This window comes from Venturia canescens, chromosome 8 (genome assembly GCF_019457755.1).
Source record: "Venturia canescens isolate UGA chromosome 8, ASM1945775v1, whole genome shotgun sequence".
Lineage (NCBI taxonomy): Eukaryota > Metazoa > Arthropoda > Insecta > Hymenoptera > Ichneumonidae > Venturia > Venturia canescens.
This window is the reverse complement of record NC_057428.1, coordinates 12,445,583-12,465,879: the sequence shown is the minus strand read 5'-3', so window position 1 is coordinate 12,465,879 and position 20,297 is coordinate 12,445,583. Positions and strand designations below refer to the sequence as shown.

The 20,297-nt window shown below is 41.1% G+C and overlaps 1 protein-coding gene across 1 annotated transcript in view; it reads right to left on the bottom strand.

Moving 5' to 3' along the window:
- LOC122414602 (lachesin-like) overlaps nt 1-20,297 on the bottom strand; it is a 213,661-nt gene that overhangs the window by 29,660 nt on the left and 163,704 nt on the right. Inside the window, exons 6-8 of the mRNA XM_043426032.1 lie at nt 4,685-4,813; nt 1,485-1,769; nt 1,267-1,329 (exon numbers count right to left, since the gene is read on the bottom strand). Coding sequence (XP_043281967.1) covers nt 1,267-1,329; nt 1,485-1,769; nt 4,685-4,813 — 477 coding nt within the window. The remainder of the gene's footprint in view (nt 1-1,266; nt 1,330-1,484; nt 1,770-4,684; nt 4,814-20,297) is intronic.

Genomic DNA, 20,297 nt, shown 5'->3' with positions numbered 1-20,297 from the left:
GAGTGTGCAGCCAAGAGCAACAGCAGTATCAGTGGCAACGTTCGGGCCGGGGCTCGTAGAAGCTGGCTGGGTGAAAACTGCAGCTCACTGCGTTATCCGGGAAGAGCGCGGTTGGAAAGTCGAAAGGTAGTAGGGTAGGATCGGGATGGAGCTGTGCTGGATGGTGAAAGTCGTGCAAAATTGTAAGACGCTGCTGGAAGCCGGTATAACGCGGTAATACCCGTGGCATGGAGAACTGGGTGGTGGCTGGTGTGATGCTAGGAAGTGCTACCAGGGGTGGAGGCTGCTGCTGTTGCTAGTCGTGCTACATCCTGCTTCTCCCTCGACAGTAGGTTTGCTGGTGTTAGCCCGTGGTGCAGCCGCGTTAATAATGCAGCGTATTAAGATTGGTTTCGCTGCGGGGATGGCTCTCCTCTGGCAATGGCCTGGGGAATGGCTTGCTTCCACCCCGTACCCTTTACACGCTACCTCGGCTATTGCACGTACACAGCCTCACTCTGGTAGACACACCGTGTTGTGCTTTCTCTTAGGCTTCTCCCTTGGTTGCGCTATACGCGATATATGACGCTACAAACGCGAAAACCTTCGAGACATGACCTAGGAATTCCACCAAATTTATTCCTAGACTCTCCCCCCCCCCCCCCCCCTCCCCCCCCTGTTTCTCTACAATCCTAACTCTATAGAATCAACGTGTACATATATGAGGTACACATACTTTGTGAATAAGGAAATCGTGCCTCACTGGAGATAGAGGTTTTGTTGCTTCTCCAACTGTGTGGAACTAGTATCCCAAGACTATCGTTCTGTCTCTTCGGGTCGCGTGAACAATGCGAATGGCATGACAAAACTTTATCACGGAGTTGGGGCGTTGAGGCTCAGGGGAACGTATCTAAGATTCCCCGAATGTTTAGCATTCCAATCTTGCTTGGTTATGTCTCTTCCGCACTGATCTCATCACTCGTGGAAACAACCGTAAGAGCCGATGTCTCGTATCCTTCATGGTGGCTATTCTGTCATTGGTTGTTACAAATGAAGCGACAAGTTGAGAGTTCAAGGCTCAGGGGGACTTTGGTTATAAAGTTATTCCTAGACCACCTCTACCGAAGTGTCTTAAAATACTGCTGCGCTGTGAAATGTTTGGATTGCAGATGACCTTGTCATAGTGTACACCGAATTTCTAGAGACTTCACACTTGCAATGAAACTATACGAACGGAATAAGAATTTCGGTACGAGTATGAGTAAGAGATAGAACAATCAGGCTCACCTTCTTTGTTAGCACTGCTTTTGATCTCAGTCGCTCTGGGTGGTGCAGAGGGCTTTGGCATCTCTGAAATCATCGATAGTTTATTGCAGTTTAGATCGTTTCACCATTTGATGTTAGACAGTGATAACCAAACTTGGATTCGTTCATTTCTCGCTTTGAGAATTCAGATACAAAGTCTGTTGATGATAATTTTAGGAATAAAAGTGGATAATTCTTACCGTACAATCTGACGGAACCCTCGGTTTCACCAAGAGAATTCTTGCTGATGCATTGGTAGCTTCCAAAGTCACCAGCTTCAAGATTCCTTATGGTTAGTCGCATATGCATCCTATAACTATTCTGGTTTGTTTCCGTTGAGTATTTTTCATTCGGGAGAATCATGGTTTTGTTCAAACTCCAATAACTTATAGCTCGGGGATGAGCTTCGGTGTGACAGTCGATCGAAACGTTCGTTCCGGCCGGAGCTCCGACCAATTGATTGGGGACCCATATCATCGGAGAGACTATAAATGGACAACACGTTACGATCAATTATTGAATGTGAATAAATGAGTAGTTCGAGTTGCAAATATAATAGTTTCTGTACGTTCGTTATCTCGTATAAACAGACCGGACGCTTGTTCGTATACGCAAATGAGTTCGGCAAGGTTATATTGTAATTAGTAAATTGCTACGTTCCACGGATACACTCGGCTAGGTAGGATGGAGTGTTTCCAGTACCAAAAGTGCGTTTCCAAATTTCGATTATAACTTCGGGCGAGCGAGGCGGGTCACGCACGAATTTTAGTTGCATCATGGGAAAGCGGCGTGCATTGCCGAAAGGGTTTTACCGGATTTTTGCTTTGTTTGCCAATCATAACTGGAATGACGAGAGCGTAGAGCGGGATTCCACTTACACGGATGGGTCGGCAATTCGGGAAAATTGGTCTGGCCTGTGGTGTAAATTGATAGAACATTAACAGGCAAATCCTATGATTATTTAATCACAGATGATATCACATCCAAGTTGTGTATATACTCATAGCAGACGGAAGTGAAATTATTTGTCGTCTGGCAATGTTTTTATCGTAAAAGTTGAACAAGTTGCTGGACGATTGATAAATGTGTCAATTATCGAACACGAAAGCTTCGGATCCAAGATGCGGGCTGATGTGGATAAAGTTTCCGGAATTCCAGTCTTTCTGTTCGAATATTTCGCGCACATACAAAAGGGCTTATGAAAGAATTCCGAGGTTGAAATATGAAAGAAAGGGAAATGCTTAGAACCGTGATGGAATTCGAGGGGTGAAGAGAACAAGCTCTGCTTTCGTTGAAGGTCGTGGGAAAGTATGCGTTAATTAGAGGTCATCGTGGGAATCCACAGATTTGTCGGGAGCCGAGCTCGAGCGGTTTGCACGAAATGCCACGACAGGGTGTAACAGTGGCCGAGGGGGAGGGGCTGGAACGGAGAGGGAAGGGTGATTTAGATATAGGTAATGGAGTGTGGGGATGCTGGGGAGTGAAATATCCGCTGGTTGAGCGCAACTCGGGTAATTCCTTGACCACAAGGGCGTCGGCATTCATCGGCAAATAACTGCATCGTATCGAACGAATAATTGTAACGTTCAGTGACCATGCGGCAGGATTCGGGGGCGTTGTTCACGTTACAAAAGAATATTAGGAGCGGAAATGAGAGAAATTTGCAGGTACGCGGGAGTATGTTGTTTCAGAAAGCTACGGGCGCCCGAGAACTGCGAACAAATAGAGCATTTGAAAGTGTATACGTAAGAGTGGGTTATGGGAAGACGCTCGGGCGAACGAGTTTGTTGGGGGAGGAGCGGCGGGGAGGATGAGGCGTTGGGGAAACTCGTGCTCGGGGCTGTACGTTGGATCGCCGGTGAAAACTGCTCCTGTGTACTTTCTCACTCGTTTGAATAAAATATGTCGTACTCCCCTTCTAAATATTCAAAGGACAGTATCAGAGGAGGATCCCTGTGACAGGAAAACACACACGCGTGGTGTTGATATACGTATAAGCTTCCTCCGGTTGTGCCTCGCCCTCTTTCTGTTGTATAAACATCCAGCTCCTGCTGGCACACACAGTGCGTTGTACATGACGGAAAAGCAGAATGTTAGAATCATGGAAAAGCTGGGAATTGTCGTCGGAGCTGGGTTAAAATGGACCGACCAGATTCGTGCGGCTCTAAATTTGTTCCGGGGAATCTGAGGTCATGGAGAAACTCGGAAGAGACATTCTCCGAGGGGTGAGATTTAAGACAGAGAAGTCGGCGTTGGTAGTTTGGTTAGTTTGAGGGACGCGACGGGCGACCGACACAGTCCCGGAAGCTACGTGAATTAATGCATGCGTATATAAGAGAATCTAAGAGCACATACGTCGCACGTGCGCGGAATTCCACACTCTGCGTATATCCGTCTGCTATTTTAACTGTCGGAATGTGAACGTACGTTTGTATGTACACACACGCGTAGCCCACGATGCATTTTTATGAGGTTGTGCGTGTGGATATTCTGGTCGAGTGCACGGGCGAAGGAAGTGACGCGAACGAATGAACGCATAAAAGGGAAAAATGACCAGTAACGCCGCGGGGACTCTCGTGCGGTTTGCGTATTTCCCAAGGGCCTCAGCTCCGTCTGCTACTAGAATTTTTCTCCCGACCACAACCCTCCGTCCCCTTTGCCACCCAAGTTTTCCTCTGTCTTTCTCGCACTGGAGGAAAATCTACTGGAGACATTGCAAGCGATTTCTACACCGCAGTGTGTTGTACAAGCGTCTTCCACTATTTCTCATTCTCCATCATCTCTTGCGCGGTCTCTGTGTTTATATTTATACGTATATAGGCGTCAGGCACACTCGAGCAATGAGAGCAGCGATGAAATTCAAACAGTACAACGTTGCGTGTCTTTGTTCCCGGTGGACTTTTCTTCGAGCCTTTTTCTTCAACGTTTACCGCGATGTAATCGTGTATATATTGAAAAATAGCCAAACAGCTGTGGAGAACATTGTGTGCTTGCATTTCAAGACGTTTGGGAAATTAAAGCAGCAGACCGTCACGAACACCGTTTCAAATCAATTTAAAGCTACTGCACTTAAACGAAACGTTGGAAGTTGGACGAAAAATCGTTTCGTATAAACTCCTCATGTTGCTTCAAGTTTTATTTATTTATCCACGAACCAGAATCTTCAAGGTCTCTTCAGCAGGGTAATCAGGAAGTATTATTACTTTGCATTTTCTCGGCTCTGTACCGCGATGACGTTGGAAAGCTTGTTCAACGTAAAATGATTTAATTTCGTTTTCTACCCTTACTTGCACCGTAATAATGCTACGTTTTGGTGACTCCGAGATCCGTAATCATCGAATTAACGTCGTTGTACTAATGAAATATTGAAACAACAGCAGAAAATAGTTAAAATACTTACACTCCACTTCGACCGTAATTCGTTTGCTGACTGTTGGTGGCACGCCGTTTTTAGCGATGCAGAGATAAGCGCCCATCTCGCTTCTCGTTATTTTCGTCAAATTAAGCTGTTCTCCGTCGTACTTTTCGACTGCAGCGAACACCGAGAAACAGAGAGAAGAAAAAACATCACGTAACCGTGTTAAGTCGCGTGAGATATATTCACAGGACCTCAAACATAAGAGCTGTACAGGTGGAATTCTCGGCTGAATTTCACGACGGCGAACCAACCGAGAGATGTATAACTTCCAACGAATGGCCAAAAAGGTCAGACAAACGCAACTTGAATTTTTACGAAATGTCGGCGCTCCGAGAAATTTTCGTAACAATTCCCATTTTTATTCAATCTCTCTTCTCCTTTTGTCTCACATTATTTATTCGGGAATTTTGGCTTAAGGTGTCGGAGTAGAAAATCCTCACGTGATGCCTTGACAGCGCGAGAAGCACCGGCGAAAAACGAGATCGAGTTGGAATACAGAGGAAATTATAGTCGAGCTTAGACCCAGTTGATCATGCACATGGTTGAGTCAGCAGATAAAATTTTGAGATTTAGAGGCAACGAAACAAATAATTTCATCGAAGTATCATTCCCGCGGAAAATCCTGCTACGAAAACAGGCGTTATCGCGATTGGAACATGGCTCGATCTCCAAACACGTACACCCGTGATAAAAAGTGGAATATGTTATCTTGTGTTGGACGTAAGAATGCTTAATGGCAGTAGATGCGCGTGGAGCTCGATGCCGATAAGCGAATAACGAATAATTGGGGGATCTCCCATCGGAATAATCCATTCCGCATCGGTTATCGAATTATCGTCAATTTGCGTTTCGCGCTCGCGCTACCTAATTGGAATCTCTCTTGCGAAGTGGGGGGCGCTAGCACAGAGAAAGAGCGGAATATGGCAAGTAATCCGGAATGCTTGGTCGTCGATTCTCGTCTCTTCATTCAACGTTCTATCACTAATATTCACCGATATTCTCCACTTGGCTGGATTTTCCTTTAAAATCAATCTGATCCGGTATCCTTCTCGTCACATGCATTTCCCTCATTTCTATGTTACGAATAAAATCAGAGTTCCTCGCGCATTGACGAAGGGATCCGCGATAAGCCAAGCAACACGTTTGCGCATCAAGTAATTAATGAATTTCAGCAGAAAAAGGAATAAACAAAAATACATTTTTAACGAGATCTTTGGATGCAGGAAATTTCGATGAAAAGATAGGTGAAAATAATAACTGGAAATACCTGACGATATTGACTCACGCGATTCATTGAAGACTGAAAAGCCTTCGATTTTAATTACATACCGAATTCTGTTTCTGCGTCTCGTAATTAGTTCAGAATTTCGAGAGAGTCCATAAAAGTGTATTAATATTTCATATGCAACTTGAATGCGGAATAATTAGGACCGTCCTATAATCCTTAACAGAAAAATATTGAGATATCTTGTTAATACTCATTCGATGCTGAATGGAGCAGCGATAATGAGCGACGTGTAGAGAACTCGGTAAATCTGGATAAAAAATCCCACAATTGATCTTTAAGGCTGTTGCTTAAAGTTCGTGAGGTGAATACATGTCTATAAAAATGTTTCTATTTGTTGATGAATACCTCCTGAATGTACTGTTTCAAGGAAAACTGACGTTACCAAATTTATTTTGGAGAAATTAAATGTCGAAGTTGAGCAAAAATGTTATTTTATTGCATCGTTTAAATGGGACGGAATCGTTACCTTCAATTTTTTTTGTTTAGATCACTCTTATTAATGAAGAAAATCATTTGAAAAACGACAGTTCGGTTCAGGACGATATGTGGAATGATTTTACTGAAAAGAACAGATAGTTTACCGTCTTAAATGGCAAGAAATCACCGAAAATATGTGACTGGATCACGATCATATCGGGTTAACTGAGACTGGGGCGTAGAAATGCGGCATCGTTGCAACTGCGACACCAACGGGAGCAATTCTTTGACATCCAACTCAACAGCTGAGTACGAAGAAATTACGCAACGTTGCTAAACCTTGTCTTTATTTATTTCTTCGGAATTTTCCATTGCCGAGAATAAGTGATTAAAATAAACGTATTTCTGAATAATAATTAATATCATCATTCGCACACTTGAACATTTTCGCATTGTTCATCTGAACGAATAATAATCATTCAGTATCTATAAGGTGGCATTGCTGACGTCCCTCAATGTATCAGCATAGAAGTTTCGCCTCTTACTCCCCCCACCCCCTAAAAAGATTTAGCAACAACCTTAAGCAAAATTTTCTCTCAGTAATTGTCTCTTTCCCACGTGCCATGGTTTCCTGTTTTTTAGTAAAAAATCTTCGGCTTTTAACTTCGCTATAAGAAAAAACACACATCAGTCACGTACGAACGATGGGAAAGCCATCATTTACGCCGATTGTATCCCCGATTTCCGGTCTTGCACTTCACGATCAAGCTGTCGAAGTCGAAAATGCGCTTTCACTCGTTCCTCTCCCTATCTGTCTCTTACAACACATACGTATATATATACATGTATTTGATATACGAAACTGAGAGATGAGGGCTTTCGGCGCATCGGTTAACTTTTAACGAGCGCCAAGTTTGTCAGTAGCGTATTAGGAGCAGAAGGAGCTCTGTATACCATCAGAAGCAGATCCCGTACCAGACGTACAGAGTTTATCGTATATACACACATCTTCTGACATCAAATCACCGCACACGTTTATATATATAAAACGAATTTATGTTCACAAGGAGTCTCTAAATCCTGTCAGACCAGTTGAGAAAACAGTGCAATAGTCGAGAAAAAATAATGATTGACAATCAAAAGCGAGCTTGGATCAAGGAGATGCACATGAAACAAGATTCTTGTACTCAATTCAAAAAGTTATTTTGTCTTATACTGAAACATCTGGAGCACAAGACTTTTGGACTCCCCTATATAAATACGGAGTTGTAGTTATAGAGTTTTTCTATTGCAACATATGTTGCGCAGCGAAGGCTCTCGGCAACTTCAATCCAGTGAGTTTTGACGCTTGTTACATGTTCTCGCGATCCGGAAAATGTGCCAGGTTGAAAGTGCGTCTTTAAGCAAGTGAGAAATTGAGCCATCATACGCAATAACGAACAGAGTTGACAGTGATTCAGCGAAGTACGTACGTGGGATCAATATCGTATTGAGAATTCAACGTTTTGATAGCTACGTTAAGGAAGCTCATCTGGTAATCGAATCAACAAAGAGATTTCGATAGAAAAAATTTCAATACAGTAATGAATGATAAACAATGTCCTATCAAAATTTTAAGGCCCGAGGATACTTTGTTCGTGAGAAAAAAAATTAAAATGGATTCTCCAAATTAACACAGTTTCAGTGGCTTTCCCGTCTTTGTATATGAAATTTGCAGGCATTGACAAACAGTTCTTGCAGAAACTTCCATAAGTGATAGAAAAATATCTTTCGTAAAATCCATTCAATACTTATAAAGTTCGCAATTAATGATTTTTTTCTCGATAAATGATTACTGGGAGGTTAACCCACATGTTATTTTCGTAATGGCAACGGTGAAATCGCGCGCTTTCGAAACCGGAGACTACGTGTTTCGATCCACACAACTCACACTAGGGATTTGCAATAAAATATGAAATACGGGTGAGAAAATATCGATTTAATTAATAAAAACTTGTTTTTTTCGACATTTCTGCCATCTTTTAATAATGCCAAACGTTTCAACACTGATTATGAAATGAACGCGCGTGAAAAATTCTGTCAATAACAGCTGTATAGGAAGCACAGGTTACAAGGTCGCAGTGTTTTGCCAAAATCATTGGACCGATTACGCTAGTCACAATCATTTTTCTTTCGACTAACTCAGTACCAGATTAGCTTTCTTAATGGCTAATAATGGACGCTTTGTCCATTGGATTTTCAATGTTTGTATTGAAACGTGGGTGTCAAGTTATTTTTGGAGGCAGAAGCGTTTTTATTACGCTGTTTTGGAAATACGTAAACTCTATTATACATTTGTATTTACCTAATGTATAAGATATATAGACAAGTAAAACGTTTTGGTAGGAAACACGTTCGTTCGCAACTGCACAGTAACGCCTGAGGCACTTTGCTCAGAATGCTATCTTCCGAGCAGAGCGTATCTCTCGAGGGAAGATTTATCTCACTCAATTCCTCAATCTCGATAGCTCCCTCGCTCTCTCTCTCTCTCTCTTTGTCTGTTAAGTTTTCTGCCAAAAGCAAAAGAGCTTCTGTCAGCTACGATGTCATCGGAAAACTTTTGTTCTATCGTTCGATCGTTTGAAAAACTTTGGCACTTTGAAAATGTTGAATGAAACTTCGTAATCAGAAATTGAACCGAGTCTTGCCTGCCCATTCTTTACTTTTACTACTTACAACAACTGCCCGAGTTCCTGTTGCATCTACCGATGCTTTTTTATTCTCGTGGAGTTGATACAATCTTGAAACTTGCAGTTGGTTGATTATCAGAGCTAGAAATGAATTTTTTATTTCGCTAAATATCAAGTTTCAAGAGTAAAGTCTGACTATTTTGGGCTCGACTACTTGGAAAAGTAGCTCACGTTTGTCACTACGTTTGACAGGTTTTTCGCTGCTTTCGAGCGCCTTATGCGGCTTAATTTGAGAATACAAGTATAATTTTAATTGAGAAAATGAGAATTTTTTTTCGGTGAGGATTATTTGGAGCGAAAAGACTCGGGGAGAACGACGAAAACCAAGCTCAGTCTAAAATATAAGCCTCCTGATGTTTCTCAAGTAGACACATGAGAGTCTCATTTTCGACACAAATTTGTTTGAGAAAGCTTCTCAGGTAGGCTTCAAAGTGAGTTCTTTCATTCATTGACACGAGTGCAGGAAAAAAGACGGAGCGAAACCGAGGGCGAAAGGGGGGGGGGGGGGGGGAGAGAGAGAAAAAAACGAAAAGGGAAGCTGTAAGTCAGGAGCTCAGACACTCCACGAGCCATACGAGATTTGGGTAGAAAAAAGTTGAAAAATAAAGGAAACGAAATACATAGGGCCGGAATGAATGTATAATGATGAGAGGTGAATAGTAGTTTTATTTAGACTTTTTCGTCATTCGCCTGAGTACGAAAAAGGGAGAAAAATAAAATAGCGGATAAAGGAAAATACTCGAGAAAAAAGGGAAGAGAGCTAAAGATCGAGTGAACGAAGACAGACGGAGAGAAGGGAGAGGATATAAACTTTCAAAAGCGGAGAGTTTTTGAAATTAGTCGACACTGCACTTGCCTCTTATCTCGTGGTTCTTTCGGGACGTGAAACGCGTGGGTAAACTGGTGGAATAAGAGAGAAGACTGGGACGAGTTCGTTGGTGGTGAACGTGAAAAACGGACAGTTTCTCGCGAAGCGTTTGTAATAAAGCTAAGAAGGAGAGAGGATAAGACATTTAAAAAAAAAGAATGAACAGAACGAGGAGCGGGGGGGGAGGGAAGAGATAAATAAAACTGGTAAGGACGAAAAAAAAGTAAGGATAAGGATGCTGAGTTTTACAGGAAAGTCGAGCCTGAGTCCAGAAATTAAAGAAGAAAGAAAATATACATAGTTTTTTTCAAAAGTCGAAGTAGCAAAAAGAAAGAGAAAGAGAGAGAGAGAGAGAGAGAAAAAAAAACGAGGAATGAGAAAAAGAGAAAAGGACAGAAGGAAATACGTCGGAGAAGCGAAAGTCTGGCATTCTCGTTTTGGGATTTTTCTCACTCCTATCTCCACAGCTCGAGTAGATGTTTCTGGCAAAGTTAAAATTATTATTCACTTTTCTCGAGCCGTTGGCTCTTCGCGCGACTGGCTTAGCTAACGGCTAAATACGGTTCGTTGCAACTGAGTGGCCCCTCGCGGCCTTACGCAGAGTATTATGCCTGCCACTAATCCGCTGTTTCGCCTTGGTGCATACACGTATACGTCTTTCCACATTTATATGTATCACGAACTTTACCATGAACCCATACTTCACCTTTCCTCTTATGTATGATGTATCCGTAAGGATGCTTCTCGTACGGTTTGCCTGTTATGTTATTTTTATCTCTCAATGCAAACCATGCTTTTTTATCCTGCATGAATTCGCATAATATGAAAGAATGTGAAGAGAGTTTTGTCTCCTACCTCGCAGATGCTGCTCGTTACTGTTAATTTAAATTCAGCTCTGAAACTCCGTAAAGAAAAGTTTTATCCCATTTTTTCGTCAGACATTAGACTTTTCAGGCTTTACTCAGTTGCAACGTAACTCATTCGAGACCAGCTCTCTACGGATTTCCATGAATACTGCAAAACTTGTCGCCCTACTTGGTAACGTTCCAAATTTTGTAAATATTTAGCCGTAGCATTCCTACTGGTTCGTTACTTTTGTCGAATCCTTCGCTAATTCAGCTTCGCAATGATGATCGAAAAATAAATTTTCCGTTGTTCCCACTAAATCGTCAAAGTAACGGAGTTAACACTCCGACAATATTTTTGGCTCACTAACATAAAATGATTTCAACGTAAATTTTCATCTCAATTGATATCAAAAATTGAATAAAATTGATGCGCCGCGTGGTCCAATTGAACCACAAGCTTGGGAAAGAAGACCCGAGCGAAATGGCGAGACAACAGCGAGCGGTTTGTTGGGAAAAGTGGAGAAAATCGAGAAAAAGTGCATTCCTGGTGCAACTCGAGAGACGGGAAGCAGGGTGTGATTCGAAGTTGGGGATGCTGGATTGCTGCTGTATCGATATTTCGATTCAATTCGCATCGAGAGTTCAACGATTTATCAATACAATCGAAGGATTGCATTCTCCCACTGCCTCAACTATTATTTCAACTTTATGTATTACAGATGTGTGTAGCCCATGTACATATGCTACGTACATACCTCGAGTGTACACATATACACGACAGTTTTTTTCCCATCGTACGATCAAAAGCAAACAGGTAGTTGTGCAAAAGTCAATCGATTATCAGATACCAGGAACGAGTGTTGCTGTGTGTATTTCGCCCAGGAGCTTCCTCATTTATCGCAGCCATTTTCTTTTCCTCTTGTTACGAATTTTTGTTCTCTCCTTTTCATCGAATTTTATTAATAATATGATATTTTCTGGAGTAATAGCAATTTGGATGGAAGCTCATGGGTTTCATTGATATTCTGACGTAGAACAGGCTCTCCTGAGACATTGTGAACTGGTTGAGAATTGATGTCGGAGCATCAGGAATTGGAGTAACGTCGCGAGGACACATGCGAGGAAAGAGGAATCAACATCAAAGGACAGTGGACAAGATTTCTAATGATGATCGTTTTGGACAGTGGATGGGACATCTGATGGGTTGAGGTTTCGGTCTGGCTCGTGATAAGTTGCAGGTAGTGTGAACCAGCCGGTAAACGCAAACCACACATCCAGCACGTGGGGCCGTGATGCTGTGTATCCTCCTCGCAGGATGCAAGGATATCCAGAGTTGACCAAACTGTATATTGGTTTACCTGGTCACTCACAGCTGGGACTCGGTGGTCGCTCTCGTCATTCGCATTCTGCAAGACTCTCCCTCCCCTTCTCTCTCAATCTCTCTCTCTCTCTCTCTCTCTCTCTCTCTCTCTCTATCCTAAATCCCTTCACCTTCTCCCTCTCCTGTTTTCATTGGTCTCAAAACGCGAGTTATGAGATGTCAAGAGCACCTGGAATTCTGAGTGTGACGTCTCTGGCTGGCCTGATAGGAGCTGACGTTTGTCACGGGTGATTCACCAACAATTACCGCACGAGCCATGTGTCGTGGCGTCGACACGTATTCGAGTCCCGAAGAGCAATAATTACTTTCATTGGACTCATCTATAAAAGTGTACTCCGAATAAAATCGATGGCAACCTGTGATTTTCAAATTAACGAGGAGTCGACGAGTTTAAAGTCCAAGCGATTTATTTGAGATGTCTTGTCAGAGAATCGAATGTAGGGGAGATCGGGGCTGGTTGGCCAACTATTCAAACTATTGCTTGTAACCAAGGAACTAAAGACGATTTCAAAAACCAAATGATTGTTTCGAATAGAAGCAATCTTCCTCTATCCTGGACGAAAATTTGAATTTTTAAATTAACCCTAGAACGCATGACTGGGGTGTGAGCACACCCCACGCGAACTTCAAACTACGCTCCCGTCCTAACAAGCTATCGACTGATTTTCGACGGATTTTTTTATATATAAATTCAATTGAAATTAGTTTTATCGTACATCATTCTTTTCGTTATAAAAAAACGAAGAAAATGGTGTAGGATAAAGTCAGTTTAGCATCGTAGGACCGGATTTATAAGCAGAAAAAGAGTGGGGTGCGTTCAAACCCCGGTCATAAGGTTGAGGGTATGAAAAAAGGTACATGAGGTGTAGGGTTAAAAACTAAATGAGTTAGTGAATCGCTTTTTTGACGAACCGTTTTTGCATTGGGGCAAGTTGGATATGGTACTATTTTTACTTGATAATCAACTACGTATTAGTGAAATTAATAAAAACGGATAGTTATCAAGATTATTTATTTGATGATTCGAACAATCGCAATACAAAATGTTGACATAATTGAATGTAAAGATAATTTTTGTCCCTAAGTGTGAGAAAAAGGAATATTTGATCCTCATCCTCGTAATCTAAATGAGAATTGGAGTTTTTACACACAGAATATTATATTTTTACTGACACGCCTTGAGTGGGCCCATTTAGAGTACCCATGTACGTCGACACATGAGTTAGCCGACCCCATACCACTGTTGGTTTACTCACCCCACACTGCCTTTTGTAGCAACAAAACGTTCTACCAGCAAATTATAACGATAATGAGAAAAATGCCCAATTATAGTTCAATGTATGAAACTTCACGTATAGAATTATTGTAATAATTGCAAAAAAATCGAGGCATCAGGAAATGTACAAGATTTCCGTAAAAATTTGCACTTGTATTTAGATTTATGAAAATTCTTCACTGTTCTTAAACAACGTGTTGCTCCGACGCGTTAGGACACACGAATGAGAAAGAGGTTACAACGAACAATTATATCAACCGGGCGTGTGTCTACATTCCATAGTTTGGATGCTATTGTTTATTAGTCAACTTGCCCCGGTCTCCCCTACTCCTGCTGAAAATAATGTTCCATTGTAGAACCTTCGGAGTCGGTCAATCCCCTGGATAATATATTCCAGGAAGATTTCTTAATGTTGTGATAAACTTTTTACCTTCTTTGTAGAATATTGTTTTATTATTTTTATCAACGACTTTACTCGCCTGAAATGCTCGATGCGTTGATCCACTATTTGGTTATAGAGCGGTGAGATAAGGTGAGGCAAATAATCAGAAGGTGGTCGTGGTCTATGTCGATCTTCATTACTCGAGAGCACTATTCACACTCCCTTTCTTATATAAGCGAAGTCCGAGGATTACAATTTTGGGGAGGGGTCAGATCACCATTTCAGTCCTTTCGTGAAATATTGTATCGCGCCAAATTCGAATTATTACAACAAATACTCTCATAGGTTCCAGGCAAGGTCCAGGGGACACATGTCGCTCTACATTGAGAAATTTCATTATCTCGAATTAATAGTATTCCATATTCTCTTCAGGCTTTCCAACAGATTCGTATCGCATCCATATATGTATATGTAAATATACAGAGTTATTTCCTAAACTAATTTTCGTCGTGGACTCTCTGATTCCGTGCTTAACTCTGTTATTTATCATCACCCTCTATCACACGTATGTACCTTCTTATATACTATATACGCGGCATGAGTCGTATGTCACGAAAGAGAGCTGCCTGATTCTGGACACAGAGATATACTCGAGCGGTGCACACATATACGAAGGGGAGGAGTATGTACATAAGTATATTAACGCCAAGTTGAGGGGCTCGGCCACATTGCGTTAGCTCGGTTAACTTTTAATCCCTCGTTTCCGACGACACCACGTACGTGACGGGACGTAATGCGGACCAGAGCTTGCACGCGTTTTCAGCTACGGAAGCACTTGAGCGAGAGAGAGAGAGAGAGAGAGAGAGAGAGAGAGAGAGAGAGAGACGCACACACAAAGCAGAGCTTCGCTAATATGCTTTGGGCTTCGCCTCTGTACGTGGTTTTATATACTTGTATGCATTGAGAGAACGGCTGAGTCCTCGCAGTATGACAGACGCGAGCGACGGTGGGCACAAACGAGTTAGCGGCGATATTACGTTGCCCGGTTTTTCAGATGAAACTTATTCTTCTATTGCTCAACACTTAGGACATCCGTGTAAGAGCGTCGGAGCGAATAACGAATCGATTCTAATCTTTCCCAATATCGTTTCGGCTCGACGTTTTTTTTCTTCATTATTTTAATCTATTCACGCGAGTGCTCGGATCGCGCCGATCGCCAATTCCTTTTTCTCTTACCACATCCGAAACGCGCGATTCCAGCTCTGCATCGGTAGCTATTTTTTGACTGTCCAGAGCTTCGGGCATTTCCCTCGCGATTCTGGGTCACGATGATGTGACTGCGGTTGAACGTTCCGACGCACAGTTGCTCAATTCTTTCAATATGAAAGAAGTTACCCAGGTTCGTCATTTTTTTGCCATCCCAAATAAACAAACTTCATAAAACAAAACGATTTTGTGGATGCTTACTCGGAAAAGAGACGCTCGCGCTCGTAATCATAAATATAAATAGGAATGTTCCTGTGCGTAATAATTGTTCTCGCATCCACGGAACAAAAGTGACGTATAAAGTATACGCCCTCATGTATATATTATATTTATGAATTGTACAGTAACGTATTCTATGCATGCATAAGGACTCGCGTTTAAGTGTTCATAACCCGAGTACCTGGAGCACATATGCAAATTAAGTGCGCCGCGAGTGAGCAGACAGCGGTGCAAGAGATATGTACACGAAATAGTGTGTTAAGTATATTCGTGCATTTCGTACGAAGGAAGATTGCGCGGAAGCAAATATGTGTGTATAAACATATAAATGGGTGAGCGAGGGCGTAGCGCTTGTGTGCGAGCCAAACGAAATGGCGTAACGCACACGAGTTAACAGGGAAGATTACGTGGAGCAATTCCAGTGTGATTGTTAACAAAACAAAGCACGTCAAATGGAGCTAGTTTGGTTAATGTTGTAAACGTCCTCGAGAGCATTTTCAAATAAGCTGGAGGAAGATTTTTTGATATTAACCCGCGTAGACTCGGCACTGGTGCAAATTGTACACACGGAAATTTCAAATGTCTAGAACTTCAAAATTCCTTTATTCAATTTCTATTTTTCCATAATAAAACTTGATTTTTCAATGTTTTTAAATGATCGTTATCGATTACTAAGGAATTGTTGCCCCTAAAAAGCCTCGTAAGACTAATTCCATACATTTGTCGATGAAATAAAAAATTCTGAAAAATCCAAGAGCAAATTTGCACCAGTACGGTGAGGACGTGTGACCTCAAAGGGAGTGTGGAAATTTCTTGAGTAATTATTCAGATGGTGAAATGCTGTGAGACTTTATGGGAAATGATTTCACTTCAGTTCATTTATACTTGGCGAAAAAATGATGGAGAGGCAATTGGCGGGAGGATGAAAATGCAGGCGTGTATTGTGTGCTTTTATTCGGAATGAAATGGTCGAGTTCCGGTTGTGCAAAAAGGGAAATATACGGTTACGAATATATATTTGTACTGGAAGAGGGCTACACGAGGAGAGTGAAATTCGCGTCCCATATCTTCTCCTGTCACGTTTCCTCTGTTTTCCTGTCGCTACCCTTGGCGAGAGCTCCATTCCATGCAGACGAGTACTAATTACATATTTAGTGGTGACCTGGAAATTACTTTTTGGCTTTGCATCAACACCGTAAGAGTCAACCGGAGGAGAGATCATTAACCGCAGTGTCCTGCTCACACTGAGGCCATTTAAGGCCCTGGATTAGAAGCTAAAATTACGTACGCTCAATGCATTAAATAACGTAAATTCACAACGCAGAAAAGTTTTTTGCGGTAGAGCACAAAGCTGGGCGGATTAACTCGAACTGACCGATATCTCCGGTAACAAAAATATCGGGGATATTACATTTTTCATTTCACATCTGACGATCAATTATTCGAGCGTTTCAGAATAAAATAATCCGGGGTATCCGCTTAAAAATTGACGGGCATTCAGCCCGCGGGGTTGTTCGCCATTACAGAGTAATAATTTACGTACTAAATAAACGAACGGTATTGATGGAGCAATTTTGTTGTACTCGGAAATCTGTTCGATCCTGATTGTCCTGTAATACAGAACTCTGAGATAATGCATACTACGCAGAAAGGAAAAAATAATTGACCGAATAATTGTGAAAATGATGCAGAAGCGTTTGTTTAAGGAAGTTGAGGCATTAGAATGAAAATGATGTCACCGCTTTTAATCCGATTGCATCTTATAAAGTGAAGTGTAAAAAAAAATCAGTTAAATTTTCAGACAGTTTAGGAGCGTCGTTGCTGAGAAAAATCAATAACAATTTGGGCCAAATAACATGTAATCTTATGGAAGTCAAGACACATTCAGTGATATCTCCGTTAAAAATGATGCTAAAAATATGAAATTTTTTGGGCAACATGAGCAAGGCTTGCCGAATAATGTCAATTTTTTTCAGATTTATTAGGAGATTTGCTGAGATTATATTAATAATAATCTGTTTTCCGTGCAGTTTTTTGAGGCTAGGATCGTCACTGTTCGTGTTTTCGACTGAGCTTTCACCAGTTTTTCGTCTCTTTTTCCCCAACATTTCTTTAAAGTGTATGCAACATTGCCAAACTGTAAACTGGCCTAACTTTTGAAAGGTACAGGTCATCACTTTTGGGTAAAAAAAATGACTGTACAGCCTCAACTTCCTTAAAGAAGGTGAATGTAGTTAACGAATTTTTAGATTGTCAATATTATAAGAATAACAGAATATAGAAATGTGTTTCGTTTTTCAGTATGTTTTCTGTCCTTGTCGATTGAATGTATTTTTTTGTTTTTTTTTCCTCGAGAAGAAAAAAAACCTATCTGTATCAGTTGAAATGATTTTGGAGAAAATAAAATCATAGTTGGTTCATCTTCAAGTTTTGACGTTATAATTGATTAAATATTATCAAGATCAGTAATTTGTCATCAGATAGATTATCAGAGCTATTTAACTCCTCCCGAATAATCCAGGTAATCTTGCTCACGTAATTACATGTTAGTACAGCCATCGATATGACTATATTCTGGCATGATGACTGTCTGTCGAGCCTTGAGGAGAGTTCGTTAATAATATAAATAATAATAATATAAAAATATATTAAATATAATATATAATATAAATAATATAATAATATAAATATAATTTAAGAGAAATATAAATTAAGGAAGTTGAGGCTGTACAGTCATTTTTTTTACCCAAAAGTGATGACCTGTACCTTTCAAAAGTTAGGCCAGTTTACAGTTTAGCAATGTTGCATACACTTTAAAGAAAAGTTGGGGAAAAAAAGACGAAAAATTGGTGAAAGCTCAGTCGAAAACACGAACAGTGACGATCCTAGCCTCAAAAAACTGCACGGAAAACAGATTATTATTAATATAATCTCAGCAAATCTCCTAATAAATCTGAAAAAAATTGACATTATTCGGCAAGCCTTGCTCATGTTGCCCAAAAAATTTCATATTTTTAGCATCATTTTTAACAGAGATATCACTGAATGTGTCTTGACTTCCGTAAGATTACATGTTATTTGGCCCAAATTGTTATTGATTTTTCTCAGCAACGATGCTCCTAAACCGTCTGAAAATTTAACTGATTTTTTTTTACACTTCACTTTATAAGACGCTATCGGTTTAAAAGCGGTGACATCATTTTCATTCTAATGACTCAACTTCCTTAAGTGAAAAAAATTAAATTGAATTTATTGTAAATTTGAAACTGAGTCAACTGAATGTTTTCGTCCAAAAGCCTATGTGAGGATTTGTTTGCTAATGGATTGACTGATTCCGAGTTCTGTTACATCTAAGAATAGTGCATTCCTTTCGTTACTCAAGCAATTTGGGTAATTTTCGCTCATAAATCTCTACTGAGACAGTTTTCACTTGTGAGCCGACTACCGGAAGTGACCAAAATCGAGTTAACCATTCGATACGAAATGATGGGAAAATTGCTTTACACAAGCCTCTTCAGAGGTTATATTCGCTTGATGATTCGACACTTTAATTGAATCTTTTATTGATTTTTTTACTCGTAATTAAGATTCCAGCTGGATTCTGTTTGTTTTACGAAGCCAGGCGAAAGAAAACTCTCCAACAGCGTTATGTTTTTTCATCAGACGCGACCATTTGAATTCAAGGCCAGAGATAAAAAAATGATTAACGTAAATAACTCTCAGTTTTTAAGGGTTGCTTTACTTCAAAATTAAGACGCTGCATTATAGTGACATTCACCGTCAAGCGCAAACGCGCTTTGTTCACTCGCCGATGCTGCTAGATTTCAGGCCATTTTATTCCCGCGTGGTAAATCCTTGAAGGGGTTGCAAAAAAGCTCGGAATCATAAAGAGTGGACGAGAATGGCAAGCGCTTCGCACATAGACAAAGGCGCGCGCGGGCGTCCAGCGCACACACGCACACAGGGAGATAAATGTACACACGGATTCTTGTTCCCTCGTCGCGTTATATCGTGTCTCTCCCTGCATATTTAACCATCGAGCAACCGTGTATGCGCATAATTTTCCTGCCACTCTTTTTTTCTCTATCCTGCTACTCTTTGTCTTTTCGTCCCTTTCCCGCAGCATCCGCAGAGCCCTCTCTCGAGCATCCCTCGAGTTCTCGATAGCTGACACGGAGCAAGGGAGAGAGAGAGAGAGAGGCAGAAAGGTACACACAACGTGGCGAGTGTGTCCACGAGACCTCGGCGAAGTTGATTAATCTCTACAATATTAAAGGGCGGGAAAACGCGAAGTAGAAATCTTGTCAAGCAGCTGTGATGACTTTTGCAGGGACTCTGCGACGACGCAGTCGCGACAGCTCGCGAATCTCGACATTGTGGCTGAAATTTTTATCAGCCGTCTCGATTTTTCACCTTAAGCAACCGAGCAACCTCAACTCGAATCCGTAAACGTTCTTATTGAATCAGCGAAGAAAAACGCTCGAAAGAAGCACTCAGATATTCGAAATCACGTCCTGAATTTAGCGATGCAGATTCGCTGTATTCAAATATCAATTTTTCCAGAATAATTACGAGGGATGATAAAAACCTTTGAAAAAGTAAACATCAGAGGAAATCGCGTTCAAATTACCCGGTAAATATTATGAGAACAGCTCCGCAAATGTTGACCAACGATTCTTATTATGTTCCAACGAACACTTCGAGGAGCTTTTCATGAAAATTTCCATACATCAACCTCGGACGATGAAATTCCCACTAGAATAAGTGAAATTAAAATATTTTCCCATCCTTGTTTCCAGGAGACGATCGTAGATTGCTGAGAAAGTGATGAATAGTTCACATTTTGCCTGTTAGCGTCGTTATTTGTTCTCGAGTATACCGTCGCGACTGAGCAAAATAGCGCCCCCGTGTCATCTGACCC